General features: G+C 38.7%; 4 protein-coding genes across 4 annotated transcripts in view; 1 reads left to right on the top strand and 3 right to left on the bottom strand.

Moving 5' to 3' along the window:
• The first annotated feature begins 1409 nt into the window (after positions 1-1409).
• On the top strand, positions 1410-5822 carry pcid2 (PCI domain containing 2). Its single transcript, XM_005749391.1, has 15 exons — positions 1410-1518; positions 2641-2707; positions 2790-2879; positions 3009-3082; positions 3168-3233; positions 3331-3372; positions 3455-3509; positions 3926-4029; positions 4147-4222; positions 4318-4459; positions 4564-4664; positions 4829-4902; positions 4980-5105; positions 5404-5527; positions 5621-5822. The coding sequence occupies exons 2-15, from the start codon at positions 2672-2674 to the stop codon at positions 5708-5710; spliced, it is 1200 nt and encodes a 399-aa protein (XP_005749448.1). The 5' UTR covers positions 1410-1518; positions 2641-2671; the 3' UTR covers positions 5711-5822.
• Positions 5823-6205: 383 nt separating this feature from the next.
• On the bottom strand, positions 6206-11741 carry LOC102206639 (vitamin K-dependent protein Z-like). Its single transcript, XM_005749421.1, has 8 exons — positions 11660-11741; positions 10164-10327; positions 9754-9778; positions 9317-9493; positions 9067-9198; positions 8910-8980; positions 8700-8832; positions 6206-7047 (listed from the first exon to the last, which is right to left on the bottom strand). Exons 1-8 carry the CDS (start codon positions 11739-11741, stop codon positions 6206-6208), a joined length of 1626 nt encoding a protein of 541 aa, XP_005749478.1.
• Positions 11742-13259: 1518 nt separating this feature from the next.
• On the bottom strand, positions 13260-20382 carry LOC106456460 (coagulation factor X-like; the record flags this gene model as incomplete). Its single annotated transcript, XM_013914984.1, has 8 exons — positions 20358-20382; positions 19866-20014; positions 19593-19617; positions 18186-18349; positions 17877-17994; positions 17007-17194; positions 14972-15319; positions 13260-13268 (listed from the first exon to the last, which is right to left on the bottom strand). Coding segments are annotated over exons 1-8 (1026 nt in total), but the record flags the coding sequence as incomplete, so codon positions are not given.
• Positions 20383-22552: 2170 nt separating this feature from the next.
• The window catches only part of LOC102206343 (coagulation factor X-like), a 24578-nt gene continuing 22864 nt past the window's right edge, over positions 22553-24266 (bottom strand). The window contains exons 6-7 of the mRNA XM_013914983.1: positions 23879-24066; positions 22553-22975 (exon numbers count right to left, since the gene is read on the bottom strand). Coding sequence (XP_013770437.1) covers positions 22553-22975; positions 23879-24066 — 611 coding nt within the window. The remainder of the gene's footprint in view (positions 22976-23878; positions 24067-24266) is intronic.

The raw sequence follows: 24266 nt of genomic DNA, 5'->3' as shown, positions 1-24266 counted from the left end.
CCCCCCCCCCATATTTATTGGTAATAAAAATGTAAAACAGTGAGATGGACATATGTAAATCTAATGTTAGCCAACAGCCTGGGCTTCAGATTCCTCTTTATACTCAATTTATAATTTATGAAATTTCAAATTTTCTGCAGGCTTCCAGAAGTTCGCCAATCAAAAGTGAACTGATGGGCTGAATAAGATAAGTATAAGATAAATGTGGTTTATTTTCAAAAGCAAATCAAGACTTTAAATGAGATGTATTATGCTTTTCATGATTTGTTGTCATGTATTTAATGTCACAGTGTCAGATATTCATATTAAACCTATCTAAAGTTAAAAATAATGAAGCAAACTTATGTAAAAGTATTTCTTTTGAGACTTCACACTGCTCTGAATTCTCTGTCTCCAGCATCACGGCTCATAGGCTTTCAGTGCTGGCTTTGAGATGTTGGCCAGTCAGATTTTTAGGGAGGAGGGCCTTGATGAGCTACATTTAGAAACATAATAGATTCATAATTTGCTATGATATATCGTCATATATTTGATGTTACCATCTCAGATGTTCATTTAAACCTGTCCAGAGTTAATAATGTTAAATTATGTACACTGCTCTGAATTTTCTGTTTCCAACATCACAGCTCACAGGATCTAGGTGTTGCCCCTCAGCTCTCTTCCAGATTTTGGGAAATCAAACAGAAGTGAGCTTTCATATGGAGAAGAGCCTTAAAGAGCTGGAGCATTATTTAGGACTTTTGAAGAGTTGCAGTATATAATATAGAGAATGGAATTAAAATTATTCCCCTTTACCTGACAGTAAATTTGGCTCCCTTTTCTTGCAGATATTAAAGGTCTCTAGCAGGGACTTTTAGTGGTTGCCACTTGCTCATCAAGTCACATGTAAATCAACATTATCATTTGCTGAATCAAAGTGTTAAAATAAATCAAATCAATGTTAGGTCTTGCAAACTCTGTGGTGTTATGGTGCCCTCTGGAGTCAGAGGTAAAAGATTCATGTCTTTGTTGTTGATGATGTTGCTTTCTCATTGTTGTTTCTCCGGATCTATTGCTGCTAAGCAGAAACAAAAGATAATTTGAAGATTAAATTAATTAAATTAAAACATGTAGTCAGCAAAAACACCAAATAATTGTTCTGCTCTCGTTGTTGCTTTTTGTTTGTTTTCTGCTGCAGAAAGAGAGAGGTTGTGATTCAGCTGTGTGTCAATAAAGACTTAAGAGAGAGTGTGTTCATATCAAAATGTTTGTAAAATGCATGTCAAAATATATGTAAAAACATATATTTAGATAAAATATATGTAAAAAAAACATATATTTAGTTGTTTTTGACCATTCGTCGTGATAGCTGGTATAGTGTAATGCTTTTATTTTGAATTATAGCCTCTTATTGTGGAAATGTAGCGGAAGTATGACCCCCCTCCCCAAAGACCCGGACGTTGTTGTGGTGTGCATCAGTTGAATGGACGCAAATAGTGGATTTGGGACTTATTTTCAGATTAAATTTTTGTTTTGAAGGTAGGTAGTTGTCTGTTGTTCGTTTTTATGTTTGTGTTGTTACTTGTTGTCTGTTATCAACCGGAAACTGCGATTAAACGTAGGATTTTAACCGGAAACGAAGGAATTAAAGCGAAAAGAGAGCTGCTGCCTGGTTGGAGTCAGTTTCACAGAGAAACCCGGCGAGAAATCCGCTTTTATTTAATTTATTAAGATCTTAATAAAATAAGATCGTAGACTTTCTGTTTCTGTGTCTTCATTTTTCTTTTTTAAATATAAAAATCAGCCTCCGATATTAAATTTAAGAGTGTTTGTGGATGCAGGTTGTAAAGAGGAGTTATCATAAGCTAATATGAAGTAAAAGAAAAAAGTGACCATATAATGGTCACAAATCAAGGCGAGTGTTGTTGTGATTTGGCGCTATATAAACAAAATTGAATTGAATTGAAAATGTAATTGAATATTCTTATGTGCTCTATATTTAAACTGATTTAGACCCACCTGAACGTAAAACACGTGTTATAAAATAAATAAATCAAACAATATTTATAAAAATATAAAAAAAAAATAATGCTTGCGTTTATTTATCAAACGATTCTACAGAAAAAAATAAAACTGAATTATTCCTGATTTACATTAATGCAAACAAAGTAATTCAAGTCACTAGTGCTGGTCCCAGGCACTAGGAGTAAAAATCTTGACCAGCAAACATCATAAAGATAATAAGGAATGAGATTCTCATAACAGATTAGTGCAGGTAAAGGGAGAGATCTGAGAGAAGGAAGTTAGATACAATGTGTGTGCAAGTGAATAAGTGGAAAGGATACAAGGAGCGCCAGAGGTCAATCATGATGGGAATATATTAGGAAAGATTGTTGAATATGAAGAAGAGGAAGACCTCAGAGGAGAGTCTTGGATGTAGTGAAGGAGGATGCAGAGGGCTGGTGCGACAAAGGACGATGATCTGCTGTGGTGACTCTTACTGTGCTGAAGTTGAGGTTCACCCTTCAAGCAGCCAAACTGTGCAGCAATAATGTTTCTTTTGTGCTGGAGCTTTGAGATCATCACGTTTGTTTGTTTCATAACATGAATACACGAGTAACAGGAAAACTGAAGTGAAGTTAAACTGGTTTTTCTCTTCAGGTCCAGACAGCTGCTGGGTCAGCAGGCCTTCATGGCTCACATCACCATCAACCAGTACCTGCAGCAGGTAACCTCTGACCTTTAAGTGTGTCTGAAATGTACATTTTTTATGTAATTTGGTTGGAATCTGTCTCATTTTCCTCCTGAAGGTTTACGAGGCCATCGACAACCGCGAGGGCTCCTTCTGTGCTGAGCTGCTGTCCTTCAAACACCCGCATGTTGCCAACCCCCGTCTCCAGGTTAGCCACTGCTGCCTCGCATAAACTCTGAATGTTGCTAGGACACAGCCTCACCTGTGTGTGTGTGTGTGTGTGTGTGTGTGTGTGTGTGTGTGTGTGTGTGTGTGTGTGTGTGTGTGTGTGTTACAGCTGGCGAGTCCAGAGGATAAGTGTCAGCAGGTTCTGGAGCCGCCGTACGATGAGATGGTCGCAGCTCACCTCAGGTGGGACCGTCGGATCAGACGGTGATGCTTTAGTGGTGTTGTGAGGACATAAAGGTGAAAGAAAATGGCTGTGTGTGTGTTTCAGGTGTACCTACGCTGTAGCCAACCATGACTTTGTTGAAGCCTACAAGTTCCAGACGCTCGTTGTTCAATATCCTTCATAAAGTGACTTTTTGGTCTCTTAATCACACAATCTGACCTTCAGTAAATAATCACTAATCAGTCTGATCAGCTCCTTGACTCCTCACGTCCTTCTTGAAGGCCTTTCAGTCCCACAAAGAGGAGAACTGGTGAGTTCAGTTTCAAAGTAGCAGACTGAAGCTGATTCTAACGTGCTGCCTTTGAACGCACCATCACTGCCCTCTGTTTCAGGGCTCTGCCAGTGATGTTTGCCGTCACTCTGGACCTCCGGATATTCGCCAACAACGTAACGGCTTTTCTTTTATCTGTTCAGCAGTCAAATTCATCCATATATGTGTATTTATTTACAGTCCTGCACAAAAGTCTTGAGCCTCAACTCATTTCTTTAGATTTTGCAAATATTGACTTTCAACCTTGTTAGATTTGTAACAACCCTGTGATTGCCTTATATGCTATATTTCCATGTATGCTTGCACTGGTTTCCCATTTTCCTAGCAAAATATATAAAGAAATGAGGAGTACTCAGTATTGTATTTATATTTATAGTAAGAAAACTAAAAAATGTAACCATTTTCCTCTATAAATGCAAATAAAACAGCTGACGTAAAGAAATTTGTATAGAGACAGGACCAGGAAATTACAGGTGAAAACCTTCAGGTGTGATTGAAAGTTATTGAAAGTGGGTTTTAATTTTGTGTCCAGGCGGAGCAGCAGCTACAGAAGAAGGGTAAAGGTCAGCCTAGCGAGATGTTGGAGAAAGCAGCAGAGCAGCTGATGAGCTGCTTCAGAGTTTGTGCCAGTGACAAGTCAGTAAATATACACGTCCTCTGTGTATGCGTTGATTAGATTTCCCATTTTATGCACTATTATATTTCATGTTTAATGGACGTCCTTGTTAATATTGACATTTTCAATGTTGGTAGTCGTGCAGGTATTGAGGACTCAAAGAAGTGGGGGATGATGTTTCTGAGCAACCAGCTCTTCAAGATTTATTTCAAGGTCTAAACTCAATAATTAGTGACTGAAACACCCAGTTTATGAATCATCGATGGAGATTTGGTGATTGGTTATAGCTGCAGGTTTATGTGTTGCAGATCAATAAGCTGCACCTGTGCAAACCTCTGATTAGAGCCATTGATAGTTCCAACCTGAAGAATGACTACAGTCCAGCTCAGAAGGTCACCTACAAATACTACGTGGGCCGCAAAGCCATGTTCGACAGTGACTTCAAACTGGGTAACACTGCTACAGATATGGCGCAGTGTCGGCTTAAACATTATTTGAAATTGTTAAACGATTCAGGTTTGGAGTACAGTTAAAATCATTTTTTGTTTCTGTAGCCGAGGAGTTCTTGTCATACGCCTTTGATCACTGTCATCGATCCAGCCAGAAGAACAAGAGGATGATCCTCATTTACCTGCTGCCTGTCAAGATGTTGCTGGTAAGAAACTTTAGAACCTTTTTGGATTTGGTAAAATGGGTTTACACCAGTTTAGATCCTGATTAGAAAGTCCAGACCAGTTTACACTCAGGACTGTCAGGACTGTTGCATCATGGGAGCAGTGTAATGGTTCCCAGGGTAACTGGTTGTTGTTGGTGTTTCAGGGTCACATGCCAACTCATCAACTCCTTAGGAAGTATGACCTCATGCAGTTTTCTGATGTTACCAAAGGTGTGAGGTAAGGAGAGGGGCAGTGGCATTATCACAGGAAGTGACATCACGTCATGTGGGCTCACAGGTAAATGTTTGTGTCAGTGAAGGGAACTTACTGTTGCTGAATGAGGCTTTGTCCAAACACGAGACCTTCTTCATCCGCTGCGGGATCTTCCTCATCCTGGAGAAGCTGAAGATCATCACCTACAGGAACCTCTTCAAGAAAGTGTGAGTGGTTCAGTAGCTGTTTTACCAACACACACACAAACTGAAATGTAATCAAATTCTTTTTACATATTACTTTTTTTTAATGTTTTTTTGTTTATGAAGATTGCTCCCTTCATTTTTGAGAGCATTTGGACCTCAAATTTAGCGCCTTGTTTAGGTATTTTCCCTTGTTTGTGGATATTATTCAGATTTTATAGTTTTATTCTGTAATCTCAATCAAAAAAATGACTAATAGCAAATAATTTTCTCTGTAATCTCCGAAAACATGAACCGTACCCTGACTGATTTCTGTCTGCAGGTATCTGCTGCTGAGGACTCACCAGCTGCCTCTGGAGGCCTTCCTGGTGGCTCTGAGGATGATGAAGGTGGAGGATGTCGACATCGACGAGGTGCAATGTATCCTGGCCAACCTCATTTACATGGTGAGGAAACTGGAACATAAAAAGCCACTTAGATTCAGGTGAACTGGCAAATAAACGCTGAGCTCTTCTTCTGTGTTTCCTGTCGTCTTCCAGGGTCACATCAAAGGCTACATCTCCCACCAGCACCAGAAGCTCGTGGTCAGCAAACAGAATCCCTTCCCTCCTCTGTCCTCTGTCTCATAGTCTATGAGACAGTTCTACAGGGCTGCTTTCCTGGAAACCTTTTTCACTCAATTCATATTTCCTTTATTTTTTACTTTAAAGACATGTCGAATAAAACAGATGTTGGTTTGTAGAGCTTGTATCTGGTTATTACATTTGTTGCTATGAATTGTGGGTGTCAAGGGTTTTATTTTGAGCAGAACTGAACTTTTATCATCGCGAGATTAAGAGACTGGAATTTGTTTTTTCAAAAGCATTTTAATTTACACATTTCAAATACAAATATTATTCATGACTTAACGTTTGTGAAGTTCAGCAGCAGAAAGTTTCAATTTTGTGTTTTTGTTGTGACCATTTGGAAAAAAGAAACTGAAAGTAGGACAAGAGACTCATCGCAAAACTGATTTATGTTCAAAGTTTAAAGTCTTTAGGGAGGGCAGCTGTTAATAAGAAGAAAACAAAAAACGTTACAAGTGAACAAGAACAGGTGAATCGGTTTCAGATGGTGGCGATCTGTTAGCGAGCTTCTGGATATTGTCTCACTTGGGGAGTCATGGCTAACTTCTCGATCACCTCCAGCCTCATTCGGATCCAGCTCAGGTAACGAGACAGTTTGCTGAACACCAAACCACCGCCGCTGGCCTCACACTCAGACGGTGATGAGATTAGCAGTCCGGTCAGGAACACTGTGCCTTGCTCTACTGTGGCTACAGGCGACCCTGGCATCAGCCCGCCACATGGCCTGTTGCTGGTTTCTAAATTTGACCTGCTGACCCCATGCGAGGACTCAAAATTCAGAGCTTTTGAAGTGTGGTTGTAGCTTGCTGTTTTATTCAGCAGCCTGAGGTTAGTGTTTTTGTTTTGGGTTTGATTCTGGAGCCTATTCACCGTGCGCCCTTGAAGCCTTCCCTGGACTCCAATCTGGTTCCCTAAAGGTCTGTTTTGATGCCTGTGGCCTCTCTTTGGAATCTCAAGGTGTACATTAGGGTGTCTCTGAGCTCCTGGGCTCTCTTGTGTTTCATTTTGGTACTTTAATGGTTCATTTTGCTTCCTCATGCAGAACATTTTGTTGCTTAGTGGATGTGGGATGTTCAGCTCACGGCGACAATCGTCCAGCGTCATATAGACCAGTTTCTGGTTCTTGCTGATTTCCCAACTCTCTGTAATCCCAGTCCTCCCAGAATGCATCAGGACATTCTCGCTGAAGTCTTTGGTGGGCAAACAGAGGTGGATGAGGCTGGGGCTAAAGGTCATGGAGTCAGCTAGTTCGAGGAGGACGAGGTCATTTTCATGGTGACCTTTATGATAACCGTTGTGAAGGTACATCGCTTTGACGGTGAAGAGCATCCTCTGTTTCTCTGGGAGACAAAGGAAATTAGTTAAGAAATGAATTGATCCACACTGTGGGAAATAAATATTTGGTCCCCTGCTGAATTTGTAACTTTGCTCACTTATCAAGAAAATAATAATTTTGCAATAACTTAATTTTAATGGATAGAGAAAGAACTGCATGATGTAAATGAAAAGTGTAGAGCACACCAGTGCCTTTTACTCAGCAGTGTGCAAACAGCGCTCTGCAGCTCAAAAAATGAATTAATAACGGATCAACGTCTCAAAGTACAGCCACAGCCAAAGATTTTTATATGAATGAATGCAGCTGGTATGATGGTTAGAACTTTTGCATCACAGCAAAAAAGTCCTGAGTTCAACTGGCCGGGCCTCTCTGTGTGGAGTTTGTGTGGGGTCTCTCCAAGTACTCCGGGCTCCTCCCACAGACCAAAGACATGCAGCTAGTGGGGTTAGGTTAACTGATTATTCAAAATTGCCCACAGGTGTGAATGTTAGTGTGAATGCTTGTGTGGCTCACTGTGTTAGCCCTGCGACAGACTGGCGACCTGTCCAGAGTGTACCCTGCCTTTCGCCCTATGGTAGCTGGGATAGCCGGTAGTCAACCACCAATTTCTGATGGACAGCTTTGGCTTTTGGAACCTTTTGAATCAATTTGTCTTCATCTGATCTGAAATATAGTTTCTAGAGTGAAACAAAGATGTAAAACCTGTCCATACACTGCATTAATTTGTCAGTATGTCAATGGCTTATTCAGGGTTTAATGTGTGTAAGGGCTAGTTCTTCCACTTTTTGGTTTGGGTTTAATATTGTCTTCAGTGATTTGAACATTTGATAGAACTGAATCCATGTTTTTTTTGGGGTTTTTTTAATTGGGCAAATTGTCTGTGAGCACATCCTGTTTGCAGCCTGAAATATATATACAGTACAAATACTTCCAATACGTTTTTCTGACAATTTTTTACTTTCACTCCCTACAATTTTAACGTCCAACTGATGTGTCAGGAGTTAAAGTGCGATTCTTTTCCCCACACTGAGCCAATTACAACTGATTTTAGGTTTCCCCACCTGGTTAATCTGAGTTTAACCCCTGACCATACTTTCCTTTTAAAGCCACCCTCTGCAATACATGCAACAGAAAATAGAAATATGTATTTTTACATTTTCCTCTGCTGATGTTGTACTTACATTTATTAGAATAAAAATTTAGACTAAAATAAAGTTTTTCTGGCCCTACTGACAATATTTTATTAATGCTTTATTAAAGCACATGGTTCAGTGAGCTTTGCACAAAAGAACGCCCTCCAAAAAGCTACTTTTACTTTTTTTCTCAGAGTACATTTCAGAGCCGCCCCTTTTTCACTTTTACTTGATTAAAGAAGCTGAATCAATACTTCTACTTTTACATGAGTATTTTTCAACACTAGTGTTTGTACTTCTACTTAAGTACAGGATGTCTGTTCTTTTGCAAACTCTGACTAACAGAAGCAAATTTAAAAACAGTAAAATTTCAAATGTAATGACGTGACTTTTTTTTAGATTTTTATTCTGAATGGATGAGAAATTGATGTCTATACGTCATCCTTTCTATATTTTAATTTAGTAGTAGTTATTATAGTGTTATCATGGTGTGATAACAATAATTGTGATAGCATTTTCTTACCAGCAAGCACATAGAGGTTGGAGGGTTTTGGTTCTGAGTCCTGATAGAGGCAGCGGGCAGAGGTAAGGATGGACCGCTGACCCAGCACCACACCACTGCACAACTTCTGCAGTGTGCTGTTCAGCAGAGACACCTGGTGGCAGTATACAGAAAATTTATTTATTATTCTGGTTTTATTTAGACTGACACCACAGTACCAGAGGATCTTACCTGCCAGGGACAGTTACCATGGTGACACGAGGAAAGAGTTTCCTCAGGAAGTCTTCCACAGGGAAACTCGACTGTGGAAACAAAGACAACAATAAAACTTCATCTCACCAGTTTGAACTGGTCTCATAAAGTCTAGTGTTTTTTCAGAGCATCCAACCTTCTGGCAGACAGCTCCGTCCGTCACTGTGCAGCTTGAATCCAGACATGCAGGAGCATCGGAAGGACTCGTAGGTCACTGTGCATAGCTGATGACAAGCAGTCGGACTCTCAGTCGGACACTTAGATATCTCTAAGATAGATTTGGAAAACAAATCATTTTTTTATACGTGATCGTCTGATATTTCTTAATTCCCATTAGTGCACCATGAGTTTTGATCTCCTGTCCTTTTACGGAGGTGTGGTCAGACCTGCTGTTTTGGTTTGCTGTGCTGTGGACGACCTTATAGTCTGTAATGGCTCATCCTGTACTTTCAATTCACAGAGTGGACCGTAGTAAGGGGCGTTGCAGGAGCAGGTAAACCCCCGCACATTGTGAGTGCAGTTCCCTCCATTCAGACAGGGACTCTGCAAGCAGTGGTTTCCACCTCCAAAGACCAAAAACAGAAACTGCTAGTGTTTAGTAAACTAATAAATGTTTATATTTTTGCTGTAAAACTATTAAATCAAATATTTACATTTAAAATAATACATTTGATGACAGTAAATCAACAAAAATATTATTAAATACATTCTAAACACATTTTAATTATCAAACTGCAGTTTCTAGTTGGAAAATAAATGTTTTTTTTATTTATTTTATTTCATTAATTAATCAAATGCAGTTTAGCTGAAAGTAGATACTCACCAGAGTAAACAGCCCAGAACGTGATCTACACACAAACAAAAAAACGTTAGAATCCGAGAGGAATTAAGCAATGCTCTTTTTGTTTTGTTTTTTCTCCTTTTTCTATGTATGTTTAAAGATGATCATTAAACACGCTCAAATCTTCAGATATGACATAAACAGGCTCTGGATTAAGACGGCAGCTCTGGGTGCATCCCAAGGAGCAATTAAAAAGAAACAGAGAACATCAAATGTAACACAGACATAAAAAAAATGCAAATCAAAAATGAGTAGGTGGTCTTTTAATGAGCCAGAACCCTAAAGAATCAGAACCTAAAACATATTGTTTTAGTCTGTGTTTACTGGAATCTAAAAGTAAAAACACAGGTGTAGAAATGAGTGCAAAAGCTCCCTTTTTTAATTTAACTAACCGTCCTTCGGGTGTCTTCAAAGTACTCGCGAGCCTCTTCAAAGTTGCACTGCTCCTCGTAGCACTCCCGCTCCAAGTTGCCCTGTAGGATCTCCTCTAAAATGAACGAGTTGGCCCGTTTAGGGCGCAGGAACACGGCGTGAGCCTCAGGAGCTGAACGAAACACTGAAAACACAAGAGCACTGAAAAGGCTGGAGGCTCCGATATGTTAGGTTACCATGTCATAAATAATAAGGTGTCTGTTGCTGAAACAAAAAACAGTAACATTAAGAGGAAAACAAATAAATGATTTAGAAACTACGTGATGATTATGGATGTCATAGTTACTTTGCCCAATTTTGTCAGTTATTATGTGTTGGTATTCTTCTGTATTATGATTTATGTTCTGATTCTTTAGTTGTGCTGTTTTGACTATTATTATAGGTGTTGTTCAGTGTCAAGTTTGCATCTTGGTGATTTGTTTCTTGTTTCCTGTTTTACTTTGAAGGTCCACGTCTTATGTGCAGTGAGTCTAGTTGTGCTTCCCCCTGTCTCGTTAGGCCTAATTTCTCCCAGCTGTGTCTCCCTCCTGTTTCCTGTTTTGTGATTATCCTCTGTGTATATAGGTCCTGTGTTTTCCTTTGCTCTCTGTTGTGCTGTACCCTCAGATTTGCCTGTGTTCCAGTTATAGCTTTCACGGTTTGGCTTCTGTTTCATGCCAGCAACAAAGCTGAGGTTTTTGTGTTTGCCATTTTGTTTCCACGAGTCCTGCTCTTGGGTCCTCATCCCTGCCTGCCGCACACAGAGCCCTGGCAGTCTCAGCTTCTTTAGCTGAGGGTAAAACAGTTTGATGAGCATAAAAGTTGATGGAAATGTGATTTCCAAAGGCTATTACATGTAGACTTCAGCTAATAACTAATAGAGTTTCAGGGGAGAACAAAAAATAAGAAAATCGTCAGGTCATGTCCGTAAGAAATAGGAAAAACGTCATGCATCTGAATATGAATAGTGTGCCAGAATCAGTCAGGGTTTGGCCTCCCCAGAGCCCGGACCTCAACATTATTGAAGCAGTGTGGGACCATGTTGACAGAGAACAGAGCAAAAGGCAGAAACATCCAAAGTAGAGCTTTTAATGTCCTCTGAGAAAACTGGAGAACTATTCCTGAAGACGACTTAAAGGAAAGACAAGAAAGCTGCCGAAGAGAGTTCAGACTGTGCTGAAGAATGAATGTTCTTGTTATAATTGTAAAAGTCACAATATTAATGGATTCTTTTATATTATTTAAGGTAGTACCTATATTCTATATTTTTAACCATTAAGTAACCAAAGTTATAATAATAATGTAGCAAGCTGTCATTGTGACACGATTAGAGCTAATTGTGTCATGACTGTACTGACAGTAAAAATGTTGTTAAATTCTGTGCCAACTTGGAGTATTTTTATACCACTTGAATGTTTTTGTCAATCAACTAAGGAACAACAATAACACAGCAACAGGTCAAAGGTCACTCTCTTACCTTTTCCTTGACTGGAGACCTGAAGGAAACATTGAAGAAGGCAGAACAGGAGGAGAGACGCTGACATGATGCTGACCGCCATGACACTGACTGCACTGCTGACACACACACACACACACACACGTCTGCACACACATATATACACACTAGTGACTCACAACAGCAGTACAAACCTCACAGAAATTGTATCATGTTTTTAACAGTCTGTTAAACGGAGTTCATTTATATCTGTTCTGAAATAAACTAAGATGTCAGTCTGGTCCCAGGTCATTTTACTGGTGTGCTTTTTTATGTACAGATAAATATCCAGTCATTATAAAACTATTTGTTTTTTTTATTCACATGATTCTCTAAAGAGTTAAAAGTTTCACTAAAGTTTCACTAAACGCTCTGTTCTTGACGTGGACTCTGGCCTTTCTGTTCAAACCACACAAAACAAACTAAAGGGCCGACCTCTGAACGATCAACAGGTCTGTTTGTCTGAGGTAAACGAGGATAGATTTCATCACAAATGTTTATCATCTAGTATATCTGGTACATCTGGTAATAGGTTTATCAGGGTTTACAACTTAAAATTTTATTCAAGAAAATAACAGTTTTCCTCAGCAAAAACACCAATGTTATCGAAAATAAACTAGCTTTTTATGACATTTGCAACTTCATTTTCCTCCAGCAGAGTCACTGGAGAGATCTTTAAATTTCTATTTAGGACATAACAGTTACGTTTAAGCAATTTGATCTTGTTACTTACCATCTAGTAATGCTTGTTTTGTTAGAGTAGTGATTACTTGAAACGTAAAAACATGTATCAGTTCAATTCTGTTTATCTTTATAGTGCAAAATCCCAACAGTTATCTCAAGGCACTAGTAAGGTAAAGACCAGACCCTACAGTAACACAGAGAAAACCCAACATTTCAAAAGCCTCCTTTAAGCAAACACTTGGCAACAGTGGAAAGGAAAAACTCTCTTTTAACAGGAGGAAAACATCTGTTTAACCAGTCGGGCATGAGAGGAGGGAGACAGAACAAAAAGAAACACTAAGGTAGAAAGCCAGAGTTTAAGAATAACTAATGATTAAATGCAAAGTGTATAATGTGCAAAATGAGTGAAAATGATGAGTGAAGAAAAAATAGTGCATCATAGGAAGCCCCCAGCTGACTCAGGGTCACCCGATCCAACCATAACCTTTGTCAAATAGGAAAGTTTTAAGCCTAATCTTTAAAATAGAGATAGTGTCTGTCTCCTGAATCCAAACTGGAAGCTGTTCCACGGAAGAGGGGCCTAAAAACTGAAGACCCTGCCTCCATTTATATTTTTAAATATCCCAGGGACCACAAGTAAGCATGCAGTCTGCTATCTAGGTGCTTTAATGGAGTGATAGGGTGCTATGAGGTAATTAAGATAAGATGGGGCCTGAACTGATGAGCTAGTTCTCCAAAAGTTGATTCTGGTCATCTGGATGTATTTTCAGTGGAAGAACCATTTCATCACTCATCCAAGTGACTTCTTCAGTCTCAGCTGACTGCAGGCTGCAATCACAGCATTGTAAGATGTACCCTTAGGCCCCCTCCTCGATTCAGAGATAGTCTTTCCCTTTTCTTTCGCCATCTTACAATGCTGTGATTGCAGCCATTCCCTAACTCTCTGTGAATGGTACTCATGGCCATTGATCAGTGGGCTTTGATCAGTGGTTGTTGATCAATGGTCATGAGAATTTGTATAATTATGATGAAGGAACTGACCTCCCAGCTTATTGTTCTCTCACTGGGCTGGTTTCAGTCATTATGCAAATGTACTGTTTATAAGATTTGGGGAAACCTGCAGTCAGCTGAGACTGAAGAAGTCACTCGGATGAGTGACAAAACGTTTCTCCTACTGAAAACACTACAACCAGATCAACAGATTCAACTTTTGGAAATTTACTTACCTGGATGATTGAGCATGGATCAAGATGATCAGCTAGTTTTTCAGCATTACTCTGAGACACGATGTTTTTAATTTTAGAGATGTTGCGCAAATGAAAGAAAGCAGCCCGACATTTTTGTTCAATATGCGCTTTTAAGAACATATTCTGATCAAAAACAACTCCAAGATTCCTCACAGTGTAACTGGAGGCCAATTCCATTCAGAGTAAGTATCTGAGGACATATCATATTTCTAATAATTATACAGTTACCTCAGTTTCATTTGAATTTAGAAGCAGAAAAATGAGGTCATTCAGTAACTAATTTTTGTGTGTTATCTGGCTTCGTGGATAGTTGAGTATCATCTGCATAACAGTGAAAATGTATGCTATGCCTTCTAATGATATTTCCTAAGAGGGAGCATGTATAATGTGAAAAGAACTGGTTCTACCACGGAACCCTGTGGAACTCCATAATTATCCTCAGTGTGTTAAGAGGACTCTTCATTTACATGAAAACAAAATGAATGAGATGAGTCCACTGTCAGAGGCCATAGAGTTTTGTAACAAGTCACCAAAGCTGTTTCTTTACTCTGAAACCTGACCGAAACTCTTCAGATAAACTCTTCCTCTACAGAAGATTTTTTGTGCTGTTTTATAACAAGTCTTTCAAGATGTTTGGAGATGAAAGGAAGGTTGGAAAATAGCCTATAATTATGTAGGACAGCTAGATCTTTTTTGTTTGCTTTACTCAGAAAAACAAAAAGAAACAAAAAGTGTGATTTTAAGAGGACATCACACTTCAAACTATTGCTATATTATTGTTACATTGCTGGAAGTTTTTTCAAATTCAGCTCAAAAGCTCATTTCTGTCAGCAACTCATAAAGAATACATGGACACAGACATGCTTTCCATTCTCACTTTAATCATACTGACCAACAAAATTATTAAATCAAGTTTCAGTGGATATGGCATGTTAGTGACAGTTTGTCCGTTTAATGGAATCAGTCTGAACAGAAAGAGTTAAACAGGAATCTGTGAAAAAACTGGAACATCAAACGGAGATCAAGACCATACAAAGCCAAAAGTGAGGGAAGGTTGGACAGAAATTCATCTCAAGTAATGAATTTGAAACAAAAACAAAATATTGATGATACATAAACCAAATTAAAAATATAAAAGTTCCAGGAGTAGTACCCTGAGGAACCTCATAAACAATTATTGACTCTAATTCTCTCTGTCACAGGTGGGACTTGTAGCTCTTTTCTTACAAGGATAAACATTGTTTCTCTGAAGGGATTACATGAGAGGCATAACTGTGAGTGTTGGTGGATGTTTACACATGTTTTACAGATAAAGCCTTTTTATTGCAAGATGCTGACTGCTGCCATTTGTGCCACTGTGCACCAGCTTCTTGATACCCTCGTGGATCCATTGAATGTACCTGGACACCTGGGTGTAGAAGTTATACTTGCCCTTGCGTTCGCAGCCTTCGCCCCAACTCACAATGCCAGTGATGAAGTGGGTGTCATTATAACGTGTGATGTGTGGCCCACCACCATCACCTTGGCAAGCATCCCTAGATTTGTAGCCAGCACAGAACATGCCATTAGTGACTACAAACTGAGTGGAATTGATGCAGGTTTGACGGTCCACGTGGGTTACAATGAGGCGCTTCATGATCATGGATGGAATCTGAGCCTCCCCAAGACGTCCAAAACCACTGACCACAGCTACTGGCTCCCGCATCAGGACCTGAGATTAAAGGTAACAAATTTATCCAGAGTGGCAGCTGTCTGTTTCTGATCCTGCATTTCTTTTATTTTGTCGTGTAAACATGGCATAACTACAGCTATGTAGTAACTACAGGTCTTCAACTGGAGTAGACACCCAGATAATTAAATGTTTAAGCTTAATTTGTGGAAAACACAAAGGCCTTCTTTTAAGGTAGATAAAATAGAGCGACTGCTCTAGCTTGTGGGAAAGTCAACCCTCAAAGTATTTGACCATTGGCCAAGAAGAAATCAGATTTAGGAACCAACTACTTACAGATGTGGGATTTGCACTGTAGCATTTAAAGATTCTGTGGTGTTTCAAAGGTGCAACATACAATAAATGACATGTTTATATTCAACTGTTTGCCCGTCCCTGATTTTTTTTATTTATTGTTGGATCTTGTGTAGCACTTCTTGTGAGGGTGATATATAAACTAAATTTTACTTACTGACTTTTTTTTTTAAAACCTTCTTGCACATTTGTCACATTCACATGTTTTAGATCATCAAGCAAATGTTAATATTAGTCAGATACAGTTTTTAAATGATGATTTCATTTAAGAGAGTAGAAAAAAGCTATCCCAACCAATCTGACTCCCAAATGAATAACTGGATGAAAAAAAAAGGTTTTTAACCCTTTCATGCATAGTGGTCACTACAGTGAACAACTATTCAAAGGCTGTTTTCTTGCATTTGTGTCAGTGTTCATAGTATACTTGCACTTAAAACATTACATTGGACACTGATGTGTCACTCCATACCCTGCCACCCACTGGTCCCTTAATGTTACTATAGATGTATGACGTGTTTCACTGAAATCATTGTTATTTAACCCTGTCATGCATGAATTATGACAACTTTGATCAGGATTTTTTTCTCAAGTGTTTTTATTCATCTTTTCATGGCTAAAGATAAATACTTAAGAAAACAAAATCCAGATTGCGCTTGTCATAATTAATGCATGAAAGGTTAATCATGTTATCAGTCCATGTATAATGCTGGAGCAGTACCTGCACTAAGTATCTGTGATGATTTTGGGGGCATTTTTTACTGACAAAGTTTCAGCCATTAAGTCTTGTCTTGTTATCTATTGCCTCAGACCACGTTGTTCCTCTGACAAACTTTGATAAATTAACATTAGAAGCAATCTGAGCACTCCACCCTTTACATTGATGGGAAGGAGGTAGAAAGGGTAGAAAGGTTTACCCAATTACCCCAGAGACTGCTAGTAAACTACTACTGCTCCACCATCTAGAGCCTTCTGACCTACTGCTGTACACGCTGGTTTAACTGCTGTACTGTGGGGGACAAGAGGAAACTGCAGCGGCCGGCGGGTGGTGAGGGCAGCAGAGCAGGCAATTGGCACTTCACTAACCCCCCTCAGGGAAAATTATACTGGCAGATTTCAGTAGAAATCCAGTATCATCATCAAGGACTCCTCGCACCCTGGACACAGTGTTACTGTGCAGATACTTACGTTATTGCGTATTACACACATTCGCTGAGTAGCGAATAGATATACGTCTATTTATATCTTCTTCTCATATCCTAAAACAATCTCAATGTAAATCTACATGATGCCAACAGAGAGAACACAAACTGTGTTTCATCGTCTTGTAACAGTGACAATAAAGATCTATTCTATTGACACTAGCTTAAAGTTTCACCTTTTTGGCAAAGTCTTGCTCAGGAATGCAGACTGGCAGGATGAACCTCGTGAACTTGATAGGTGTAGCCAGTTTGATGAGTGCAATGTCATTATCGTAGGTTTGCTCATTGTAGTTTCTGTGGGCGAGGACTGCTTCCACTTTGTGGTCAACTTCAGTACCTTCATTCACTGACCTGTCAAACTCACCTGAGTGCGGAGAAACAAACAAAACACTTTAATTACAACAGTCAAAACAAAAATGAACACATATATGACACCTACAAATCTGTGGTCACATCTGTAATCTGTTTTCCGAATTTACTGATGTAATAGGACTTGTTTTATTGCAGTCTGGCACTGATTTTTAGTTGGGGCTATGGAGCTGTTATTGCATGATTTTGCCAGAAAGGGGACGTAGCGTTGAGTGCGATAGGCTGCTGCAATGCTCCCACACTTCAGACAAGGAAAATTCTCCAGACAGAAAAACCAATATCATAAAGCATGTAATAGAGTCCATCGTGTCCAGCCTGGTTCTGCCAGAAGTTTCTTCCTGTTAAAAGGGAGTTTTTCCTTCTCAGTGTCGCCAAAGTGCTTGCTCAGGGGGTCATATGATTGTTGGGTTTTTCTATGTATGCATTATTGTAGGGTCTGCCTTACAATATAAAGCGTCTTGAGGTGACTGTTGTTGTGATTTGGCGCTGTATAAATAAACTTGAATTGAATTGGACCTGTGCCAAAGAAATTACAGAAAAGATTTATATAAAAGATTTATAAATTCTTATTAGGCAGACAGTCATCATTAAAATAAAACTTAAGCAGGTATTTTTGAATCTGAATGTGATGACCTAGAATTGTATGTGAAGGTTTGTAATTGGCTCATCAGACCTACCGAGCCTGATGTTGAAGTCATCTGACTGGTTTACACAGCTGGCAGCTGTCAGGATGATGTTTTCATTGAGTATTGTTCCTCCACAAAGAACTATTTCATTTTCATTGAAAAGGAGGGCCTAAGATATGAAAACAAACCATGCAAAATGAGACTGTTAAACCTGTCAAGAGTTGGAAGATGTGTGAGGATGACAAGCAATTCTATGAACTCTGTTAAAAAACAAAAAACTCACTTGAGAGTGATAGTCTGTATCTGATCAATGCTTTTAATGCAGCTTCATGTTGTGGGTATGTTCATGTGTGTCTCTACCTGCCATGGACATTCTCCTGGTGGACAATACCCTGACTGGCGATATGACTCATCTTCTATTTCAGAGTCAATCAGACTTTCCAAAGTTGTCCAGGTCTTTGTTGGAATTTGGGTTCTGTTTTCAGCCACTAAATCGGACATTAAATCAGCATCCTGGATCGGCTCTGTGGAGTTCACACTGGTGTTAAGTGCAGTTATATTCCCCTCCATTGTTTTTGTCTGATGGTCCCTCAAAACTGTCTGCAGCCCTTTGGGGAGGATGAAACCACATCTGATGGTCTCTGCAAGAGTTTTATATAAATTAGACGTTGGATTTTGTCACCAGAAAGTTTAGTTTCACTTTTTATAGTTTCTAATGTCTGATCTGTGATGTATTTCACTGCTCTGCTATCAGAGTAAAAGACCAGGTAGATTCTTAAGACTCTCACCATTGAAATGGCAGGATTGTTTATCAGATGCCAGGAAGTACCCATCAGCACAGGAGCACTGAACACTTCCCTGGATCACATTGCAGAAATGTTCACAGCCGCCATTTTTGTTCTTACAGAGCTGAGGAAGAACTGCAAATACACAGACACTGTTAGGATTCTGCACTCCTCCTTGTGTGTGGCAGTTAAAGTGTTAACAATTCAGAGAGACTGTAGTTATGCTTAGCATCTGAACAAGCACCACATCACCAGTATCCCAGCTAGGATTAATCTTAGATATATATCTCTTTTCATGTACAATTTTCACCTATTTGAAAAACATTACTGTGATTTCTGTCCAGTTTTGAAGACAGTTGGAGAAACTATACCAGAGCAAGGCTCTAGGCCCAGATAACATCAGCCCCAGTATTCTGAGGACCTGTGGTAGCTAAGTGTGTTACCGAGTCAAATTTATAACCTGAGACTGAAGCAGCGGGAAACAAATCCCATGTGATTCCTGTACTGAAGGAGCTTGTACTCTTTGTTATTGTGGGTCCTTTACCTTACAATATAAAGTGCATTGAGGCAACTGATGTTGCTATTTGGTACTATATGAATTGAAAGAAAAAAAGAAAAATTGGTACTGTCAGAGCTATCATGAAGGTAAGACTAGTCTAAACATCTGTTGACCCTCTGCAGTTTGTATACAGATCCAGTCAGATTGTCTGTCTGGTTGACGCTATCTACGCAAGTATTAATTGTATAAATGATGACTGTTACATGCGTATATTTGTTGTTTAAAATCCACGTTTTATAATTTAGTAATTAAATTACTTGGAACAAACAAAACTCTGGAGTTTGCCACTTGGAAAGCCTATCGTTTTAGTTTAGTTTTAGGTTTGTTTTTCTTCATTTCTTTTCATTTGGCTTCTTATTTTTCTTTTCATTAATTAAGCAGATGTAGCTGAACATATAGTAGCTAATGTGAAATAAAACTCACCAGAGTAAACAGCCCAGAAGGTTTTCTACACACAAAAAAACAACAGTTAGAATTCAGGAGTCATTAAACAGGACTCTTTATTGTTTTTTCTGGGGTTTTTTTTACCTTTTAATTTTAAAAAAAAAAAAAATCTAATCTAATAACAAACATAAAAGCTCAGACTTGAGTCTGCAACTGAATTTCTAACTGTGCATCACGCACTCTAGTGGAATCTAAGAATGAAAATGCAGGTGTAGAAATGAGCTGAGTAGCTCCTTTTTAAATTTAACCAACTGTCTTCTGGGTGTCTTCAAAGTACTCGCGAGCCTCTTCAAAGTCGCACTGTTCCTCGTAGCACTCCCGCTCCAGGTTCCCCTGTCTGAACTCTTCCATAAATGTCTTGGCCCGTTTGGGCCGCAGGAACACGGTGTTGGCCTCGGGAGCTGAACGAAACACTAAAAACACAAAAGTGTGAATTTACAGGTTGTTTCCTGTGGCACATTTAGTCACAACTGGAAGAACTGAGCAACTGAAAAACTGGAGGCTCTGCCATGTTAGGTTAACACATAATGAATAACTAAAACTAACTGAAGTGTTAAAAAGTTAACAGAGGATAAAAAATTAAATAATCAGTCATTTAATTTCTACTGGTGCTTTGACAGCTTTGATTATAGCTGTTATATATTCATTTTTGTCTACAGTACTTTTTCAAAAATCTTAAGCCACGCCTCTGCTTACCCACCAATGGCTCTGTCCTCCACTGCAAGATAACAATCTGCAACTCACCTTGACCTGTGCGGTCCCCAGTCATCCTCCTATAGCCTCCCCATGGTATCATACAAACTCTAATAAAAGACTTAAAGCAAACCATTCCCTTTGGTCCAAGTTTGGCTTTTGCTCTTGAGACAGTTTATCAACAGTTGCACTGTTTAGTGGCATGACATGATCTATAGAAAATGCCAAAGATAACGCAGTTTGACAGACATAAAATAGTATTATAGCACCAATGAGGTGATTCCCAAACAGCTATTAGCTCTTCAAATGTATTCTTAAAAAATGAAGACTGAACAGTGAAGGCCCAAATAAGACGTGGCAAATTTTAAAGAAATTACAAGAAAGCTGCCCAAGAGAGTTCAGACTGTGCTGAAGAATTTTACAATTCATAAAACGTGTGTTTGCACATGTAAATAAATGTGCTTACAGAGTGTAAAGAAATGAGTGGAAGTCTTTTTTGCACATTAGTGTACAAATTCATGAAGTCACTGTTTAAATGTGATTTGAATTAAGAAGATTAGACGTCATGATGTTAATGGATTAATTTATACTTTTAGTATAATTTAAATACAATTTAATAATTGAATTTAATAACTATTTAATCATTATGTTTAAGGCTGCATTGGAGGTTACAATTTTTGTGTGTAATATTTTACTTAGCCATCCCCATTGTTTGTTTGTTTTTAACCACTAAGTTACTATAGAGATAATGATGCTATTTTGACACTGACTAAATATTGTCTGTTTGTTATAACCTATAACATTGGACACACAGCAATTTTTCTAATTATCACTACTGTAGTAACAGTAGTTGTAGTAACAGCAGGTTTTTATGCCACTTGAATATTTTTGTCAGTCAACTAAGGAACAACAATAACACAGCAACAGGTCAAAGGTCACTCTCTTACCTTTTCCTTGACTGAAGACCTGAAGGAAACATTGAAGAAGGCAGAACAGGAGAAGAGACGCAGACATGATGCTGACCGCCATGACACTGACTGAACTGCTGACACACACACACACGTACGCACACACACACACATATACACACTAATGACTCACAACAGCAGTATAAACCTCAGATATTGTATCATGTTTTTAACAGTCTGTTAAATGGAGTTCATTTATAACTGGCCTGAAATAAAGATGTCAGTCTGGTCCCAGGTTATTTTACTGGTGTGCATTTTTGTGTACATATAAACATCCAGTCCTTATAAAATTATTAGTTTTTTGACATTTTATTCACATGATTCTCTAAAGAGTTAAAAGACCACGCAGTTTCCCGTAAACGCTCTGTTCTTGAAGTGGACTCTGGCCTTTCCTTTAAAAACAAGCAAAACAAGCAGAAGGTCTCCATGTTTGTTTGTTTGAGGTAAACAAGGATAGATTTCATCACTGACATTTTTACATAACATTGAGTTTATCCAGATCAAGTAATAAGATGGTTCTTTAAAACCATTGTGCCACAAATTTTACATTTTCTTGAGCAAAAACACAATTTTGTAATACAACTTTTTTCCAAACTGTCACTGGAGATTCTTCCACATTTTGAATTACTATTATAAATACAAGCTATACTTATCATTAAATGACATCAGGCTTCAACATGTTCTTATAGTTTGCTTTTATTTGCTTCATGTTCAGTTTAAAAGCTTGTTTCTATCAGTGACTCATGAAGCATACATGGAACAAAACATTGAATTACTGAGATTATGAAATGCATTCTGTTTAAAAAAAAAAAGTAATTATACTAAAAAAAAAGTATTCAATCAAATTTCAGAGGATGTATCCTGTTTGAGATAGTATACATCTTTGATGGAAACAATCTCATGAGAAAGACTTACAGAAGAATCAGTGAACCAACCGAAACACGAAACATCTAAAGTGGAAATTAAGACCAAAATCAGAGCCCAGAGGAAATGATGGACTTGAATTGTTCAGAAATATGATGTCAGATGATTGCCCTGGAAAAATAAACATTAATACAAAATTAATGTTACATAAAATAAAATTAAAAATATAAAGGACCAAGAGTAGTGCCCTGAGGAACCCCCAAATAATTACTGACTCTAATTCTGTTCGTCACAGGTAGGATTTGCAGCTCTTTGCAGCACTAGGATGAATAGGTTTCTCTGACTGTTCATTAGTGATTACATGAGTGGTGCAAAGTCTGGCCGATCTCTGCTCAGTGGATGTTGACAGATGTTTTACAGATAAAGCCTTGTTATTTGGGCATGGTTCCTCTTCATCCTGCTGCCGGTCTTGTTTTTTTGGATCAGCGTCTTCATACCATCACGGATCCATTGAATGTACTTGGACACCTGGGTGTAAACACCATACTTGCCCTTGCGTGCACAGCCTTCACCCCAGCTCACAACGCCAGTGACAAAGTAGGTGTCACGGTAACGTGTGACATGAGGCCCGCCACTGTCACCTTGGCAGGCATCCTTGGCTATTGTGTCATAACCAGCACAAAACATACGCTGCGAGATACGTAAAGGAGTGGATTCGATGCAGGTTCGACGGTCCACATAAGGTACAGATAGGCGCTGCAAGATGCTGGATGGCTCCCGACCCTCGCCGAGACGTCCAAAACCGCTAACCATGCCATCCGGCTGCTGCATCAGGACCTGACAATAGAGGTAATCCATGTATGATTGTCATATAAACGTCACATAATCAAACAAATTTGGTAAATTCCTTTTTGGTTGTTTTTTCTTTTCTTTATGTTTCTTTCTTTCTTTTTTCTTTCTTTTTTAAAAAAATATGAACTAAAGATTAAGGCTGCATACGCAAATGTTTTGCTCAACCAAACCTTTTTATAAGCTTCTCTGTTCAAGTATAAAATCTAGTTGTTTATCAATAGTCTGAAGTAATATGAAAAAGTTTATTAAGCAAGATAAAACTTTTTGCTTTTACTAATTGCACCGTCACCTCAAAATTAGATTTTCCATTACATTTTGCATTATTGACATCAGGGGATTCTCAGAATTTTAGTGATAAACAAAATAAAACTCATGTGGCACCAGCAGCAGTATCTGCATCCTCTTTGGCCTCATATGAGAAATCTATTATTAATCTAGGTGTGATGGATTCTCTAAAGCTCAATTCTCATGTGAACAGAGTGGTAAAACCCTGTTTTTTCCAGTTCTAGCTGTGGTTAAAAATTAAGCCTCCTTTGTCCAAACGTAACTTTGCTTTTATAACATCTTGTCTTAATCACCCAGGACTCGTTGCTCACCTACAGCTGATGCAAAATGCTGCAGCTCGCTTTTTATCTGCTGCAAGCAACATTATGTCAGTCCAATTTCACCTTCAGTTCACGGACTTCCAGTTCATTTACAAATCCAAGTCTCTTAATGATTGCACCCCCATTTTATCTATATCAGCTGCTGCATCCATCTGTCCCACCTTGTTGTCTACGTCTCTATGCTCTCTTTTATGTTTGGTGTTACAACACTTTGGTCAGGCCTGTTATGTATAAATAAAAGTGATATGTAATGGTATAGTATGATATGATTTTAAAAATTCACCTTTTCAGCAAATTCTTGCTCAGGAATGCAGGCTGGCACAATGAACCTGCTGAATTTGATGGGTGTGGTTAATTTGATGAGTGCAATGTCATTGTGGTAGGTGTCTGCCTTGTACCCTCTGTGGGTGAGGATCGTGTCCACAATATGGTCAGCTTCAGTGCCCTCATTTACCAACCTGTCAAATTCACCTGAGTGCAGAGAAAAAGCAAAGATGTTCAGCGATGTTTTAATGAAAAATCATAGTAATTAAATTTTTTTACAGCATACAAAGCGCTTTGAAAACAGAACACTGTTAATCACGTCCCGATAAGGGACATGGCCTAAAACCTGTGCGTAACCAACAAAAAGTTCTAAACTGCACTATTTCTACCAACTTAAAAAATGCACA

The sequence above is a fragment of the Pundamilia nyererei genome, unplaced genomic scaffold, assembly GCF_000239375.1.
Source record: "Pundamilia nyererei isolate P.nyererei 1_Seehausen unplaced genomic scaffold, PunNye1.0 scaffold00244, whole genome shotgun sequence".
Taxonomy (NCBI): domain Eukaryota; kingdom Metazoa; phylum Chordata; class Actinopteri; order Cichliformes; family Cichlidae; genus Pundamilia; species Pundamilia nyererei.
This window is presented reverse-complemented; position numbering and strand designations above follow the sequence as displayed.